General features: G+C 32.0%; 1 protein-coding gene across 1 annotated transcript; it reads left to right on the plus strand.

Moving 5' to 3' along the window:
- Nucleotides 1–7353: 7353 nt before the first annotated feature.
- LOC137932825 (uncharacterized) lies at nt 7354–15283 on the plus strand. The gene is made up of 8 exons (XM_068776499.1): nt 7354–7401; nt 11084–11359; nt 12021–12128; nt 12506–12924; nt 13000–13102; nt 13179–13274; nt 14269–14424; nt 15224–15283. The coding sequence occupies exons 1-8, from the start codon at nt 7354–7356 to the stop codon at nt 15281–15283; spliced, it is 1266 nt and encodes a 421-aa protein (XP_068632600.1).
- Nucleotides 15284–15593: the final 310 nt, after the last annotated feature.

The following is a 15593-nucleotide window of genomic DNA, read 5'->3' on the forward strand; positions in this document are numbered from 1 at the left end:
CTGATCAATTTTATAAATGTTAAATTTATATTAAATCCATATTTGTTAAAAAGAAATTCGACATGTATAAGATTTAATTAACATTTGAATAGCGTTTTCGAGCCCAACAAGCGCGAAGTGTACTCGTGGAGGGAAGTTGTATTGATTAGATTGAAAACAAGAAGATTGGATCTGTCAAGAGCATAGTCTGTTTGTTGGCGAAACGCTACGACATTCGTGTCGCATACGTAACAAGTCAATCGTGAACATTCCGGCGCTTTCACCGACTAATGAAGATTTCCTCATGACGCTTTACACTTATTAACCAAATAAACAAAATTCAATTAAGTTACCACATTAGACACGTTTAAAAACAAAAAAATGTCACCGACAATTACGAGCTCATACAATTTATCGATACAAAGTAATCACAGCGTGAAACAAATGATTTCAGAGAAAAAAAGACAACAAAGCCTGTCGAATACAGATATTTTTACCGCAATGTTAATGTACCATGAAAATGTCAATAACAAATATTTTTTACTTATCAATGACGACTTTGTTTTATGATCGCTTGTTGTTTTCGAAATACAGCTATAATCAGCGTTATCGACACAAGAGTTAACCTTTGAAATGACCGTCTTAAATATCCTGGGTTAATAAGACACTATGTTGTTGGGTTTCCTTGGCTACACTTGCCGACCCATCGTCTTCTCAACATAAAGCGACAGATGCTATCCGTTCTGCACACTACATGGCATCCCTATTGCTGCTTCAACTTGTTAATCCAAGCTTTGTCGAAAAGAGGTCGCGGTTCCGCTCAGGGCCCGACTCAACTGTAAAAGCCTTAGGGCTAACAGCAATAACTTCTGTCGAAACAATACAATGCAAGCTTTATCGGTAACAATCAGACTACGTATATTCAACTTCGAGTAAGAGATCAACCTTCGAATCCTATACACCTAGTTAGCTTTGGAGAAACCATGTAAAATATTCCTCTCTAAACCTCTCAGTACTTTAAGAAAAATATTTGTTACCGTTAATGTCTTACGGAACTAAACGTTGCTCAACGGCCCTGGGAAATGTCCTAAGCTCGCCATTTCACGATTCAAGTTGACATGTAATCTTTAGATTTGAGATCGTATCAGAAATGCTGTGATCCGAAAATAACCGATATTTTCATTTTACCTTTTTATAATATAGTATATATATAAGTTTTCGATCGTCAAATGGAGGACAAGGTAAAAGAGAGGCTATAGTCGACCATGCAAATACAAATTCTCAAGTTCTTAGGATATGTCACCTGTAATGAAGGCCCAATGGAGCGTTTGATTGTGCAAGGCAAAGTGGAAGGAAAGCGATCTCGTAGAGTCTTCAGCGAGATGGACAAATCTTATCTAAGCTTCCACTAAAAATTCAAAAATTCAATGCTCCACTCCGCCAAACGTCGAGCTACCCGGCGCTTCATTGCGAGAGCAGCGGTGGCACCAGAAACTACCATAGCATGACCACGACCACTCTGAAAAGAGTGCAACATTAAGAAGAAGGTGATATATATAATTATAATTTACTTATGTATAACATCTTCTCTATCAAGTATGTGTTTACTTGTAATACTTACTTAATAGTAATATAATATATTGCATATTTCGTTAATATAGTACTTCGGATTATACATGTATTATTTTTCTCCATTTTGTATCACGACATTTACACATTTGCTTATATGGTTACTCTACAACACTCTAGTTTGCTACGAAATATCTAGGAAATAAGTCTGACAATGCACAATGTACGTAAAAAGTATAAATAAATAACAAAACTCGAGAGTTTGTAGTTCTTTCCTACTACGTGTTTATCTCGATAAATTACGAACTAATTTATAATGGAAGCTTCTAGAAAAAATATCGAACAAAGTTAAATCGTCTACTATAATCGTATTTCATTTCTGCGAGACGTAAATTGGCAGCAAAGTTGGCAGTATTGCATTTAGCAGTCGGACGTTGTTCTAACTGATTCATTCGATTATAGGCAAATTATTATCTATGTAAAAATACAAATAAACTTTCAGTAACTTGTGATATTATTAGTGCTATAAATATAAAGTTTTAGTAAATAAACACATTTACAAAAATTATTGAAGTGGCAGTAAGTGGGGCCCGTCGTTGGTTCTACAGATGGTCGTAAGAACCTAAAAACCGAAGGTTCTCGAGTGGCGATCGCGCGCCAGTAAACGCGGAGTGGGTAGGTTCTCCACTTCGAAGACCGATGACATAGTTAGGGTAACGGATATAAGCAGCGCAGGACCGGCCATCGCATAAAAAGCATAAATTTTAACACAAAATTAAATTTAAGTAATTACAATAACGCTAGTGGCTAATACGAGTATATTCATCGATAGGGATGTGAACTCTACTAGATTAACCCAAGAGATCATTACAGACTCTGTGATTCCTATATGGTTAACGTATGTTGCCAACAAATATTCGCAGACTCCTAAGTGTACGAAAGTATACGATGCCTTTGAATTCTGAACATTATTATTGTAAAAACAATGTGATCTATCGCTTTGGTATGCAAGCATTTTTATTTCAAAAGCTGCATTATTTTTAATAATAGTTGTAATGGAATAGGCGTTTGTCTTCCATCTCACCTGATGGAATGTGTACATGAAGACGAAGGTGGTACATGCCCATCCAAAATAAACTTGTTCACTCTTCTCTTAAAGGCTCCAGAGTTCAAATCGTCAGGAAAAAATAGGTAGGCAGGTTGTTCCAAATCTTGGCAACTCTCACCAAAAACAAGCTGTCAAACTGTTTAGTTTTACTTTTGGGTATGTCAACAACGTATAAGTGAAACTTTTGCCTGACCGATAAAGGAACGGAGATGGCTCAATCAGTTCGAAAAGAGCCTTAGAGCACTCTCCAAAGTGTATACTATAAAACCGATAAGCTGGCAACTCGACGACGATGCTCAGTGGTGTGTAGTCTGCTATTTGAGAGCTTTTGGTTGCTAATTAACATACGGGCTCTTAGGTCAACTGAGTTCAAAGCTTCCAGATGATATTTGGCTGCACCGTCCAAAAGGTGACTACAGTACTCTATGCATGATCGAACTTGATTATTATGTATTATATTTATTTGCAGTAGTAGGCGTTTTTTTTTTAATAGTTATGTTCCTCTAACATTTTTAAGGACGGGCCATGATTTCAATATTTATTCACAATAATTTTTTTTACTAAAATACTCATCTTTATATAACTTAGATTCTGTCGTTCCTTTCCTTATTTCGTTCTTCGCATATTCTTGGTCATATCCTTATACAAACTTTGCATTCGTCGCCTTTCATCTTTCGCTAGATTTTACACAATGGCACTGCAACTAAATTTCCAGTTTAATTTTATATATATCATGTTCATTTTATTTACATTTGCATTACTGTTGATAAAATTCAACATTTTATTTATAGTTACATATTAAAATCTTAAACTATGTTTTCATAACAGTAATTCTGGTTCGGTTACTCTTGTGTAAGCTGAATCCCAGATCGATGCTGATGCTATGTCTTCTTGAATTAAAAAAAAAATCTTTCACTCCTTTCTCGTAATTTCATTACTTCTAGTGCTATATAAATTGAATAAACATATATATAATTGAATATGCATATATAATTGAATATACTATATATATAATATCAGGGCAGCATTTTACAAAATGTAACAAGAGGAAGTAACGTTTACAGTAACGAATAAAATTTTACTCGAAGATTTCATAAAAAAATGAAGATCTAATCTACGACGTCTAATTGTATCCATAAATAAAAGTAGGCATTAAAATATCACGTATTAAAATAAAAAACAGTACAATTTACTGTTCTGTTTTTAATTAGTTAAATCAAACATGAAACGGCTAGGCTGCGAACAATAAACAAATTGTGGTATCTCAGAACGGGCTTCCGCCTTATCCACTTAGATTATAAACTCCTAAGTGGGCTGTGCATTCGGGCGGGTAACGGAATCTCGTCTGAGTAAGCTCATTCGAATGCCCTGTTCAGATGGATTTACAAACAGACATTGAGTGTACAATTTAGTTTATGTTAAAATTAATAGCGGCATAGCACCTGGTGTTTAAAAGTTCTGCAGCGTTGGACAGAGAGCAGAGCCGTTTAGATCCTATTTGAGATAAAAATAATGCGTCATAACTTATATAAATGTGCTCGATAAAGTCAAACCGTTGTAATTTTGTAACAGTCAGATTTATAGTAAAATTATTACTAAAGTTATCAAGCCCAACAATGGTTCTGAATACAGCCTAAAAGTTTATATGTATACATAAGGTATGCAGATATATATATATATATATATATATATATATATATATATCAAACATATTTATATATATATATATATATATGGCAAACGATCCCTCTCAGCGTTGACATACCCCAGGCACTACCTTATTCTTCCAGGTATGCTATAGTTAGTACATCTTTAGAGAAATCACAGAGAGTCATATGAAAATATTTCATATAAATTATGATTTCACACAGTATATAAAGTAACTACAATTAATTTTTAGAATATTCGCAATGAAATTAATAAACCTAGCAATTCCACATATAGCTTTTGTAAAATTTAGTTCGCGGTTATATTAAAAAAATTTCGGCAAAACTCTAGTGGTGCTTGATTTACTTTTAAATTTTAATAATGCATAACGCAAAGGCCAAATGAAAAGTGTATATGAAAATTTGTAACACTATTCAAATTATTAAAAAACCAACAAAGTTTTTTGGCCACAACTGTACTGGAAAATCGTATATAATTGTTCGTTTATAAAGTACATGTTCTAATAGGTACATAAATTTTGGCAGTTAAAATCGTTAGATGGAGATGACATGCATTCATTTGTTAATCTTTCCGATAACTGATAATAACAAATCTATTTCTAATTGACAACTTATAACTATAAAGTTTGTTCGTAAATAAGTAAGTTTTAAAAAGCCTCGCTTTTACTGCAAAGAGTAAAGGTTTACTATAAAAAATTTAAGTAATGCTACAATCAAAATAATTTGTTCAATAAACATCGAGAAATACTGTTTTCAATCATTTATTAAAGTAACAGCGCGTTATATTTTGCCACTACGCTAGGGCACCTGTGCAATGTCAGCAATATTAACAAATGTTTACAAAAGAAAAGAATCAGAGCAAATACCATACAGTTAAAGAAAATAAAATAAAGAGAATGAAATATTCAAAAACTACTCGACTCTTTCAAAATCAAAGATACAATAAATGATTCATTATCATTATTTTAGACGTAGAACGTTCGCGGATGAACAAATACCTTCATTGATTTCCAATAAAACCGGTTTTTTAGCCCCTATTTTTCGGGACTTGTCGATTCCTTTGATCAACAGGTCCCTCATGATGTTTTAAAACAGAAGACTTTATTTTACAATGTTTATTTAATTATGATTTTTTTTCCGTCCTCCTCTTTCGTTCTTCACAATTTCTGCTACTACATCTTCTTTCATTCATCACATTTTCTTTTGTTCTCTTCGTTTCATTAACATTCTTTGTACACATGGTCTCTCTTACTTCGTCACATTTTTTGATATCACTGTTAGTTATAATTTAAAACGCTTATACTTATTTCTATTTTACGTTTTTATTTCTCATTTAAGATTTCTTTTTATTACATCTTAATGATAATCCTTATTTTTATTTATTTCCTCCTTTATAATTCTTTATAGCATTTATTAAGGAATTTGTGGTGGCTTTTTTTACAGCAATAGTACCACAAAAACGGTTGGAAGAGGCCTTCTTTAGGCGTATTCCGACATGGTCGTCTGTAAAACACCAGTTGACATCCAGCGATAAGTTTGCCGATCCGAGAGTCGTAGTTTCAAAGTTATAAATTATCAAATTAAATATAAAATATCAACAACAATACAATAAATAGTCAGATATTTTACTCTCCGGAATTAAGTACTGGTTTGAAGACATCGATTACTACATGTAGAATCATTTTACATTTAAATAGGTAAAGTGCGTAATAGTATAAGTGAAGGTGAGCATTTTAAGAAGGCCTCGTTAAATCTATTACGTGAGCACACAGCACGAAAGCCTCTCTCCCTACAACGCGATGGACCTGGTACCTTAACGCGAATCCATGGAATGGATAAGGATGATCATTACAAAGCTAACTGATATTAATTATAACTAGCTCAAAAATTAAAAAAAAAAACTATCGCAGTTATTAAAGCGGAAAAAGTTTAATTTTTTTTTATATTCGCTGCAAAATCCACCAAGCCGGCGAATTAACGCCATAATGAATTATTAGGGCAAGATCAATAACAGATAGGTAATTATGAGATGATAGATGACTGTGTAATACAAAATATACCGATCAAACGAGACCGGATAAAGAAAAACGGATGCAAGAGGATACATAACATTCAGCACGACGAATGATCGATTACACTGTCTGAATACCACTAGATTTATGAGCGTAGTTTGCGTTACATATTTATTTATTATAACATTGTCTGCGAGTTTATTTTGGTTTGTAATCTCATTTGTAGAGATGTACAGTTTAATCTTAATACGTAATCGGTGTGTAGTATACAATAATATTTTTACAAAATGTACATTTCTGAATTTCATTATTGTACTGTACCAAGCTATATATAAATGTCTCATGAAAATCAATTCGTTTTACGCTCTTATATAAACTAAAACGTATTCGAGTTACAGACATTACAGTTTCCTTTTGCGTGCAATCTTAACCAAAAGCTAAAGAAAAACGTAAGCGATGCGATTTCAGTTCGTATACAGCAAGTATGTCCGTGGCAACGAGATGCTAGTAGTCTCAACTTTTAAGAAATATCTATTTACTTAAGACACTGAAAACTAACAGCAAATAAATACTTCGCTTCAACCCATAGAAGCCCACTGTAATGCTTAATAGTACCTCAAAGATTTCTATGGGGGAGTTTACCATAATAGCCACGCCTGGTAGACGGATTTGGTTGTTTAATTTAAATATAACAAAATTCATAACTCATTCAGTAAATTATAATAGTAAAATGCAATAACTTTACACAACTCGCTATAAAAAATCAAACACTGAAGTTTGAGATAATAAAAATACCTCGGCCTATGAGTCGAAGAAAATTTAACATGAATTGGACATATCTATCTCAAACAAAACCTATTACGCTTTTGGCTTTACAAAATCATCGATAATTCGATTATTCTATACAAAGTTCGATTAATAATATAAAATGTCTTTATTAAATCACATCTGGATATCTTGTTCAAATATGGGGATTTGTTGTTCTCCCTGCAAAGAGCTCAAAATAAAATAACTGACGATGATGACACAAGATGCAATCGCAAGATTGATCGATGTAGCGAATAAGGTAACCACCTCATAGATACTGGCGGACAGCCTAAAGATGAGAAAGTGGTTGCACGAATCGTAATTTTGAAAACTGCACATTGTTAGGTCGACTATACTATATATCTGTTCTCCTTTCAATAGCGTTCGAAATACGATATTTCTCTGCGGTACGATAGTTGGAACATTACGCGAATATGCCCCAACCATCGTGATCTAATAATTCGAATAAAATGTTCGACTTCTTTTTAATTCGTGGACTAAATTCGAAGTACGGTGAACGTGTTTATATCATTAAAATATCGCAAGCTTTTAATATTGTTGGAATATTTGCGTAAATGTTGGAACTACAGCTATTTGGAACACGGCCCAGGGCCAACAATAAAATTGAATTTGAAGGAGGCTCACAAATATTCCAATTTAATTTTAAATATTGTAATAAATATTACAATTGCTAAAAGTAACCAACATTACATTCTATAATTTTTAAAAATTAAAATTTTCCCAACAGTCATTTCGCACCAAAATATAATCTAATTTACTTTTTAATTACTTGAATTTGGGAACCTATATAGTTACGCAATAAAAATCTGTACACTAAATATTAATGTACTCGGTACTTACGGATTATTTTTAGATGAAAACGTGACTGTCTTGTCGATTTTAATACCTAGATGGTATGTAATTATTTTTTGTTAAAGAACGAGTAAAGACGTTCCTATGTATTTATATTAATTAATTTCTTTTAAAAAAGAATTTATTAATAAAATCTCCTATATGTATATCATTTGTAGTTTATGCAGCAATTAGCAAGAATAAAGAATTTTTAATCCAGAATATTTATTTTTAATTCCGTTTCACATATACTTCTATCTCCAAGTGCTAAGGTAAAATGCCTAGTAATAGATACTCGTGATACATAAAAAAAGTGATAGTTTTGAAGACATAAGTTGTGGTTCACAATTATTACCATTAAATTATAAAAAATTAAAGGTCTTGTTATACATTTAGGTGAGCCAGAAAGACGTCTTCAAATTTTCAACAATTTTCACTTTAAATATTGTAACAGTGCTTTCTCTTCATTGAAGACAAACGTAAAAGTTTGTATTTAATTGACTTAGCTAAATGAAAAAATAAAAAAGCTGTCGTGCTGAACCAATTCATTATCTTAAAAAAAAAGCATACATCGGATACAGTCTATGTAAATGTTTAATTAAATATCCATTGTATGTAACATCTCATAATGTTACAATGAAAATTATTCTTTAAAAATATCCACTTTATTTAAATATACAGGGTGCTTGGTATCACACGATAAACTAGTAATGAACGTACCAATTGAATACCTGTCACTTTATTTAAGATGTAAGGGCTTTAAATGGGTGAATTAACAGCTCAGTGATTGTTAATGGTGTGTACCATACGTTATTTAAAACAAATGGGCTTTAAATTTACTTTTTTGAACATTCTGCACATGTAAACATGTCAGCCTGTAATTACAAAGAAATATGATTAAAAATCAAATTCTGAAATACTACATTAGAACAAATAATGGCAAACACATTTCCTTTGATATTGGACGGTACAATTTATCACATTAAAATAATCAAAGAGGTGTCCATGAGTCGAGGAAAACTTACTAGAAATTAAAGAACACGTCAACAAAGAAAGAGTCATTTAAATTAATATAAAGCCACTGGTATTGACTGCCGATGTCCATTGCACTTTTATATTTTAATGTGTGTAAATATAAAATAAAAGGCGTTAAACAATGAATAATACGTATTTATTTTACAAATTGTAAATTTTGGTATTGTTTTATTTAATTTTCCTGGCGATAATAATTCTGCCAGTATTAAATAAAAAGAAATGTTTTGGATTCGTATACAATAAGATAACAGCTTGTACAAATATTGTGAACAACGAATATAAACTTATTCCTGGGAGCTTCTAATGTAGCATTAAAGAGATCATTGGTCACTGGTTGGTGAAGGAAAAAGTCAGTACATTTCTAGAAGGCTTCAATGAAACTGCTACGCAGTTGTTCAGCCCTGATCATTATACCTGAACCATCTCTCTCTATAATGCGATGAATCCAACACCTGAATGGTGAATTCATGCAATGTTAGGAAGTTACCTATGTTTTTATACTATGTACGAGTTTATATTTATATATTCTTTTCAAAATATATTAAATATATATCAGTGGAGGAAATTTTTCAAAAGTGACTGTCAGAAGTAACTAACCGAAAGACTCCAGCGGCTAGTTTTGAAAATGGTAGCGATAGGGACATCTATAAAAAGTGACTTGTCCACTTATGTAGGAATACACTAAAGGTTTATTTAAGAACTCTGGTAAATAAAATATCTGATCTATGAATACCGGATATTACATAAAAATATTGATACAAATATTTATTACTTTCTGGTTTTATTTTTCCATTATCTTTCATTTTTGTAGTAAAATATATTTTCTTATAGTTAAGTATTAATGTAGTAAAACAAAAGTGATTATTATAATTTATAATATTTCGCTGATGCCTAAGAAGAAATAAAATTATATTAATAAATAAATGAATCTCCTCGAGAACACAAGCAAAGAATAACAATTAGAATGTTTGAAATCCGGATTGAAAATGTGAAATAATATATCAAAAACTGGTATCGAGTAAGGAGGGTTATTATAACTTCAATCTTTCAAGTCAAGCAACTGTCTAAGTGAAAGTGTATATATGCTGTTACCCTCCGCAATCCAATGCGAATTTTTGAATTCATCTAATTGAATTCTCCCTTTTTAAATCTCTCAACTAATTAATAAAATATAAAACCAAAAAACTGGAATAAAAGCTAAAACAATAGTAAATATAAAGTGTATATAGTCTTTTTTCCTGAATGACGTAACTCTCTAGGTGAGCTTGAACCTGTTTATAAGCCCAATTTTTGATTATCTTAAGCATGAATAATAAATCTAACATTTTTCTATGTTGAAACAAACTCGCAAAATGAACGCAAAACTCAGCGAATCGAAATCTCTGCTAATAATATGACTTCGCATCTAAAATAACAAATCTTTGCTTAATAATAATAATAATTCATTAAATTGCTGCTGATCAAGATTTATTTATTCATAAAATTCTTTTTAGTATAAAATTGGAAGTTTATTCTTTTTTAAATATTTAATTACATACAATGGAAACATTATTGCCACGTCATGACACTTCAGTTCAGTTCTTTTTAACTTTTCATAACAAGACCAACTTCCAACTAAGACGTTACAGAAATGGCGGAAGAGATGCAAGAATTGTGAGTTAAACTATTTATGATACTGAAAATATTTGATAAAATAAGAAAACATTGTTATAATAAACAAAATTAATTAATATGATTAATTAAGTATTTTTATGAAAATTTTCTCAGTATAATATTAGATTTTCGAATTAGCCCATAATGACAACGATGATAGGTGTACAAATGGAATTCGCTAACAATTTAATTACTCTCTTAAAATAAAGAAAGTAAAATGCTTAGTTAATAGTAATAACTTGAATATTTATTAATTTATTCCATTTTATAAAGATCATCACACATATGGCCACAGATTGTAAAGTTAGAAAAACAAACGAAAATAAGTGAAATGAATCATTCGTTGTCCGTTTTGCTACGTAATTTGGGCTATACCAGACAAGTATAAAAAGTAATCAAAGCTTTTGTTCTTTTTTTATTTCAGACAATCACCGAAAAATCAACCATTTTATCGAAATTTGGCATTTATATTGAACATATATGGTTTGGCAAACCGCGCATGGTGGGGCTACGAACCACCAAATAAAATTATTTCATTGCATAGAAAATTTATTATATTTATTGCTCCAATCTGCATAGTATCAGAATTAACGTATATAGCACTTTACTACAGAAAAGTATCATCCAGAACACTCCGCACGTTTTTCATAATGTTTCCCGTGAACTGCATAACAAATGTAAGAACAAATTATGTTTCAAAGTTAAAGTTAAATTCAAAAAAGTTTTATAAGATTATTACAACTATCTGTAATCGTCGGCTTAAAATTAAATATGTGCTACTTCGTGACGCGCCACGTACTGAGAACTAACAAGAAATTCATTGCGGTTTGTAATTTCATTTTGATGATTGTGTTAACAAAAAAAAAATTGTTTCCTAAAATTGTAACAATACATGTAGTCTGAAATAGAGCAACATGCCTTTTGAAAGAGTCTATGCGTAACAATTTCAAATAAATAAATACAAACACTTAAAATTAATAATGAAGTATGAATGGTTTTTTTTATAGAGGCCCAATGTAACATATAGAGGCCCAATCAATCAAACGTTACGTCCACCGCCTTGGTGACGGACGACCTTTGTGAGGTCGTCGGAAGTTGTTAAAACTAGTTGTAGGCGGATCCTACTGGAATTTTATGGGCCAGACCAATAGCTAAAATGATGGCGATGATGAAATTATACATCATATCAGGTCATTCAGTTATGTATTATAAAAGATCACTAGGTGATCAAATTATAATAATAATGATTAAAGTTTTTAACCACGCGGGTAGAGTAACATATAATATTGATCTTGCTTCGCACGTTCAAAACCTATTTATTTATTTATTTATTTACAGATCTGCATAAGATCCGCCCAGAAGAAGAGTTTTAAAAAAATAATGAAGCTGTTTATGGACAAAATTCATCTGATTAATTACTGTGACGATGATGAATTTTTGAAAAAGGTAGGCACTATGTTATCTGTCTTACGCTTGCGCAGCGATTATCCACCCACGTCCTTGATTGTCATAGGCCACCCAGTGGGCATTCATACACACCTGAATAATTTCACTTTTCGTTTTAGCTTATACACTAACACACTCATGTAAGACTTTTCTATTCGCGGCTGAGGTGTTCCTTCACTATTCATAAACGAAAACCGATGAAACCAGCTTTTGCAAACAGATATTTATATGCGCGATATGTATTTTATATAGAGGTTAGTTTCACGTTCAACGTGAAACTAACCTCTATATAAAATACATATTTACAAATATCGTAACTCTTTAACTGTTTATACATTTTTCGTACATTTATTTAAAAATTGTATTTTCTTCAACAGAAGGTGAAGAAAGCAGAATATTACACACGATTTTCGGGATATTTCCTTTGCCTTTGTATGTTGACAGGCTGGGTGTTATGGTTCGGTACGCAGATAAAGCATTTGTATGAAAACATAGAGAAAATTAAAAATCAGACCGTCATGTTAGAAACTGTGATGCATTTGTGGATGCCTTTCGACTATTTCTACAATATAAGAAACTGGGTAGTCGTTCATGCGATCAACGCGTATCTTGGCTTAATAGGTTGTTTCGGAATATTTGCATACAATACTCTTAATTACATTTTTATCTTTCACCTTATTGGTCACGTTCAGATTTTGAAGCATAAATGTCGTACGGAGTTTTCTAACAATTTAGACGATCGCGATATGAGCAAAAAGCTGAAAGAACTCATAAAACATCATACTTTTATAATCGGGTAAATAAAACAGGTCAATTTGAATAAATTTACATAAAAACTAACCTTCTTTTAATATTACTTTACAACACGCAGGGTGTTTAGATGCACACAGAATGCTTTCGGCGTTAATGTAACTGCAAATTATTGTCACAACTTACTAAGCGACAGTCTTTTAATGTACGAAATTATAATAGTGGTATGTATGATACATAACAAGAAATATTAAATTGTGTATTTCATGCATTTTTAAAACTACGTACCTTTCGTTTCAGGACAAAAAAAATTCTGTATTATACGTCATACCCTTGATAGTCTTCTTGGGCGGACTTATTTTAACTTCACTAGTAATGGAGGAAATTCGACGAGAAGTATGAATAAATTAATAACAACGTTTTTGTAATGCATTTCTCGTCTTGAGAAGGATCTTATTTTTATCTCGTAATGACAAAAGTAATGATTATAGTAGAACTTACGGCTTACATCTAACAAAAACAAGACTACACATTAAGACAGGATATGTAATAAATAAAGTTAAGAGTTAAACACATGGATAATGGGGAGATCGGTAAAGCTGAGCAATATAGCCTAGAGGATTGGTAAGTTGAAGTGGTAGGTGGCCGGACTTGAGGCTCTGGAGTGAAAACCATGGACAGGCGAGTATAGCGTAAGAACTCCACCCACAAGGTGGACAGTCGACATTGTGAGGATCCTCGGAAGACACTCGATGCAGACTATTTGCTATCAGTCCTGTTGGAAATCTACTAGGAAGGCCTTGATCCAGCAGTTGACATTCTACGGATATTTATGTTACACTCGTCCGTAACACGGTGGCATATGGTAGCCATATTTTCTACTTACACTACTATGTGCGAGTGTGCAGTTTTTGATCTGTAATTGTTTTATTAGACGAGCGTGTAATCTTTTGGATGTCAGTAATTTGAAAACTATAAATTTGTATTATTAAATAAAACGAAATAGGAAAAATATAAAAATAATTTTAATAAAACAAAAAGATCGTCAAAAATGTAGTTTACCGGTTAATTTGTAAAAAAATGCACATTTACATTTTTATTTTATTATTATACATAATGAAACTTTCATAGTTCCTGTATATACACCCACATAAACCAATTAAATAAACTGGCTGACCAATGTAACAAATGTAGAAATAACAAAATCAAGTTACAATAAAACGATAAACAAATCAAGGATATACATATGTGTGCCGCTGTTGTGTATCTCGACGCATTTACTTAAATTGAAAGAATTGTGATTGCGAAAGGATTCTCAGAGAAAATTAAGGACTACAAACAAATGCTTTTTTTTTTAATCTTTCTTTGTTTGACTATTTGATAATTTCAGAGCGATGACTTGGCGGATGCGATATACGCTCTACCGTGGGAGAACATGTCAATTTCCAACCAGAAAACTGTGATGATGATATTGGCACGTGTTCAGCCTCCTTTGGAGTTTATATCAGCGGGAGGTCTCAGAGCTGGTGTTCGACCAGCGATATCGGTACATTTTTAATTATTCAAAATTTAAAGCTACAGCCTCATGTACAATTCAACTACTAAGCGTTAATTTTCAATCCTCTAACGTATAACCAACTACTGCCCCTAACACTTTTTTTATTGCTCATATGGGGTAATCGTAACGAACATACCTTCATATTTTTTTAACATTACATATTATTTTAAACATTTTTAACATAAATAAAGCAGCTTAGCATTTTTTTTTAAATAACCGTATCTTAAATCTATGACAGGGACTTCTGTTTCAAATTATTTTCAACTAATTTTTTGTTAGAGTTGTTCTCTTCTGTCGTCCCTCATAAGTTCTTTCACTATATTTTCTTTCGGTTTTTGCATTTTCTTGTATTCTCTTTTTTTCATTAGTAATTTATCATTATCATTTCAGCTATAAAATGACCACTGCTGGACATAGGCCTCTCTCATAGATTTTCATTAGGACGGGTTAGAAGCGGCCGGCATATAGCATCTTCCAACGAGCTTTGCAAGGTCAACTGTCCATCCATAAGGTGTATTGCGCTGAGTTTACCGATCCGTGGTCTCCGCTCCAGAACCTCATGGCTAGAAGGGCTATATGTTCTGCACGGGATACGGCCCGCCAATACCACTATAATCAGCTAATCGGCATGGCTGTATCGGTTTCTTTAGTACATCTACGAATCTAAATAAAATCGCTCACATAAAGAAATCTCGTGCAGATCCCGCTAAACGTGAGCTTGCATATGTCTAACTTGCCTAGCTTTGGGAGATATATACTTAATACAATTTCTCGTTTTTTTTTTCAGATCGTACAATCTACATTTTCTTACTATGTTATGTTAAAATCAACAATTAGTATTGAATAATAACTTCCGCACATGGGATTTATAAGAAAGACAAGTTTCGATCAATTTATACTCTAACAATTTCACGAATTTCGTTTGTTTATCTTATTATTAACAGCTTAACTACAGATTAGATTATTAGAATGTTTAGTACCTCAAAATTCGTCAGGTGAAACAAAGATTTGAAATGTTCATACGGTTTTAATTATTAGAAACCTGTGAGACAATCATGACAATTAAAATTATTGTGAATATTCTGTTAATTATTTACATCTGTTCATTTACTTTCCCGCACCGAAAATATACAAATTAATAAAAAATAGCCAACGAC

This window comes from Battus philenor, unplaced genomic scaffold, assembly GCF_028537555.1.
Source record: "Battus philenor isolate CCGP_79_NKW_IND1 unplaced genomic scaffold, ilBatPhil1.0.hap1 SCAF_12, whole genome shotgun sequence".
Lineage (NCBI taxonomy): Eukaryota > Metazoa > Arthropoda > Insecta > Lepidoptera > Papilionidae > Battus > Battus philenor.

Bases quoted from the DNA above. Each gene is read 5' to 3' on its own strand.
- LOC137932825 (XM_068776499.1), top strand. From the start codon at position 7,354: ATGATGACACAAGATGCAATCGCAAGATTGATCGATGTAGCGAATAAG. The intron at 7,402-11,083 runs GTAACCACCTCA...AAGTAATCAAAG, and splicing joins TGATCGATGTAGCGAATAAG to CTTTTGTTCTTTTTTTATTT. The intron at 11,360-12,020 runs GTAAGAACAAAT...ATTTATTTACAG, and splicing joins CCGTGAACTGCATAACAAAT to ATCTGCATAAGATCCGCCCA.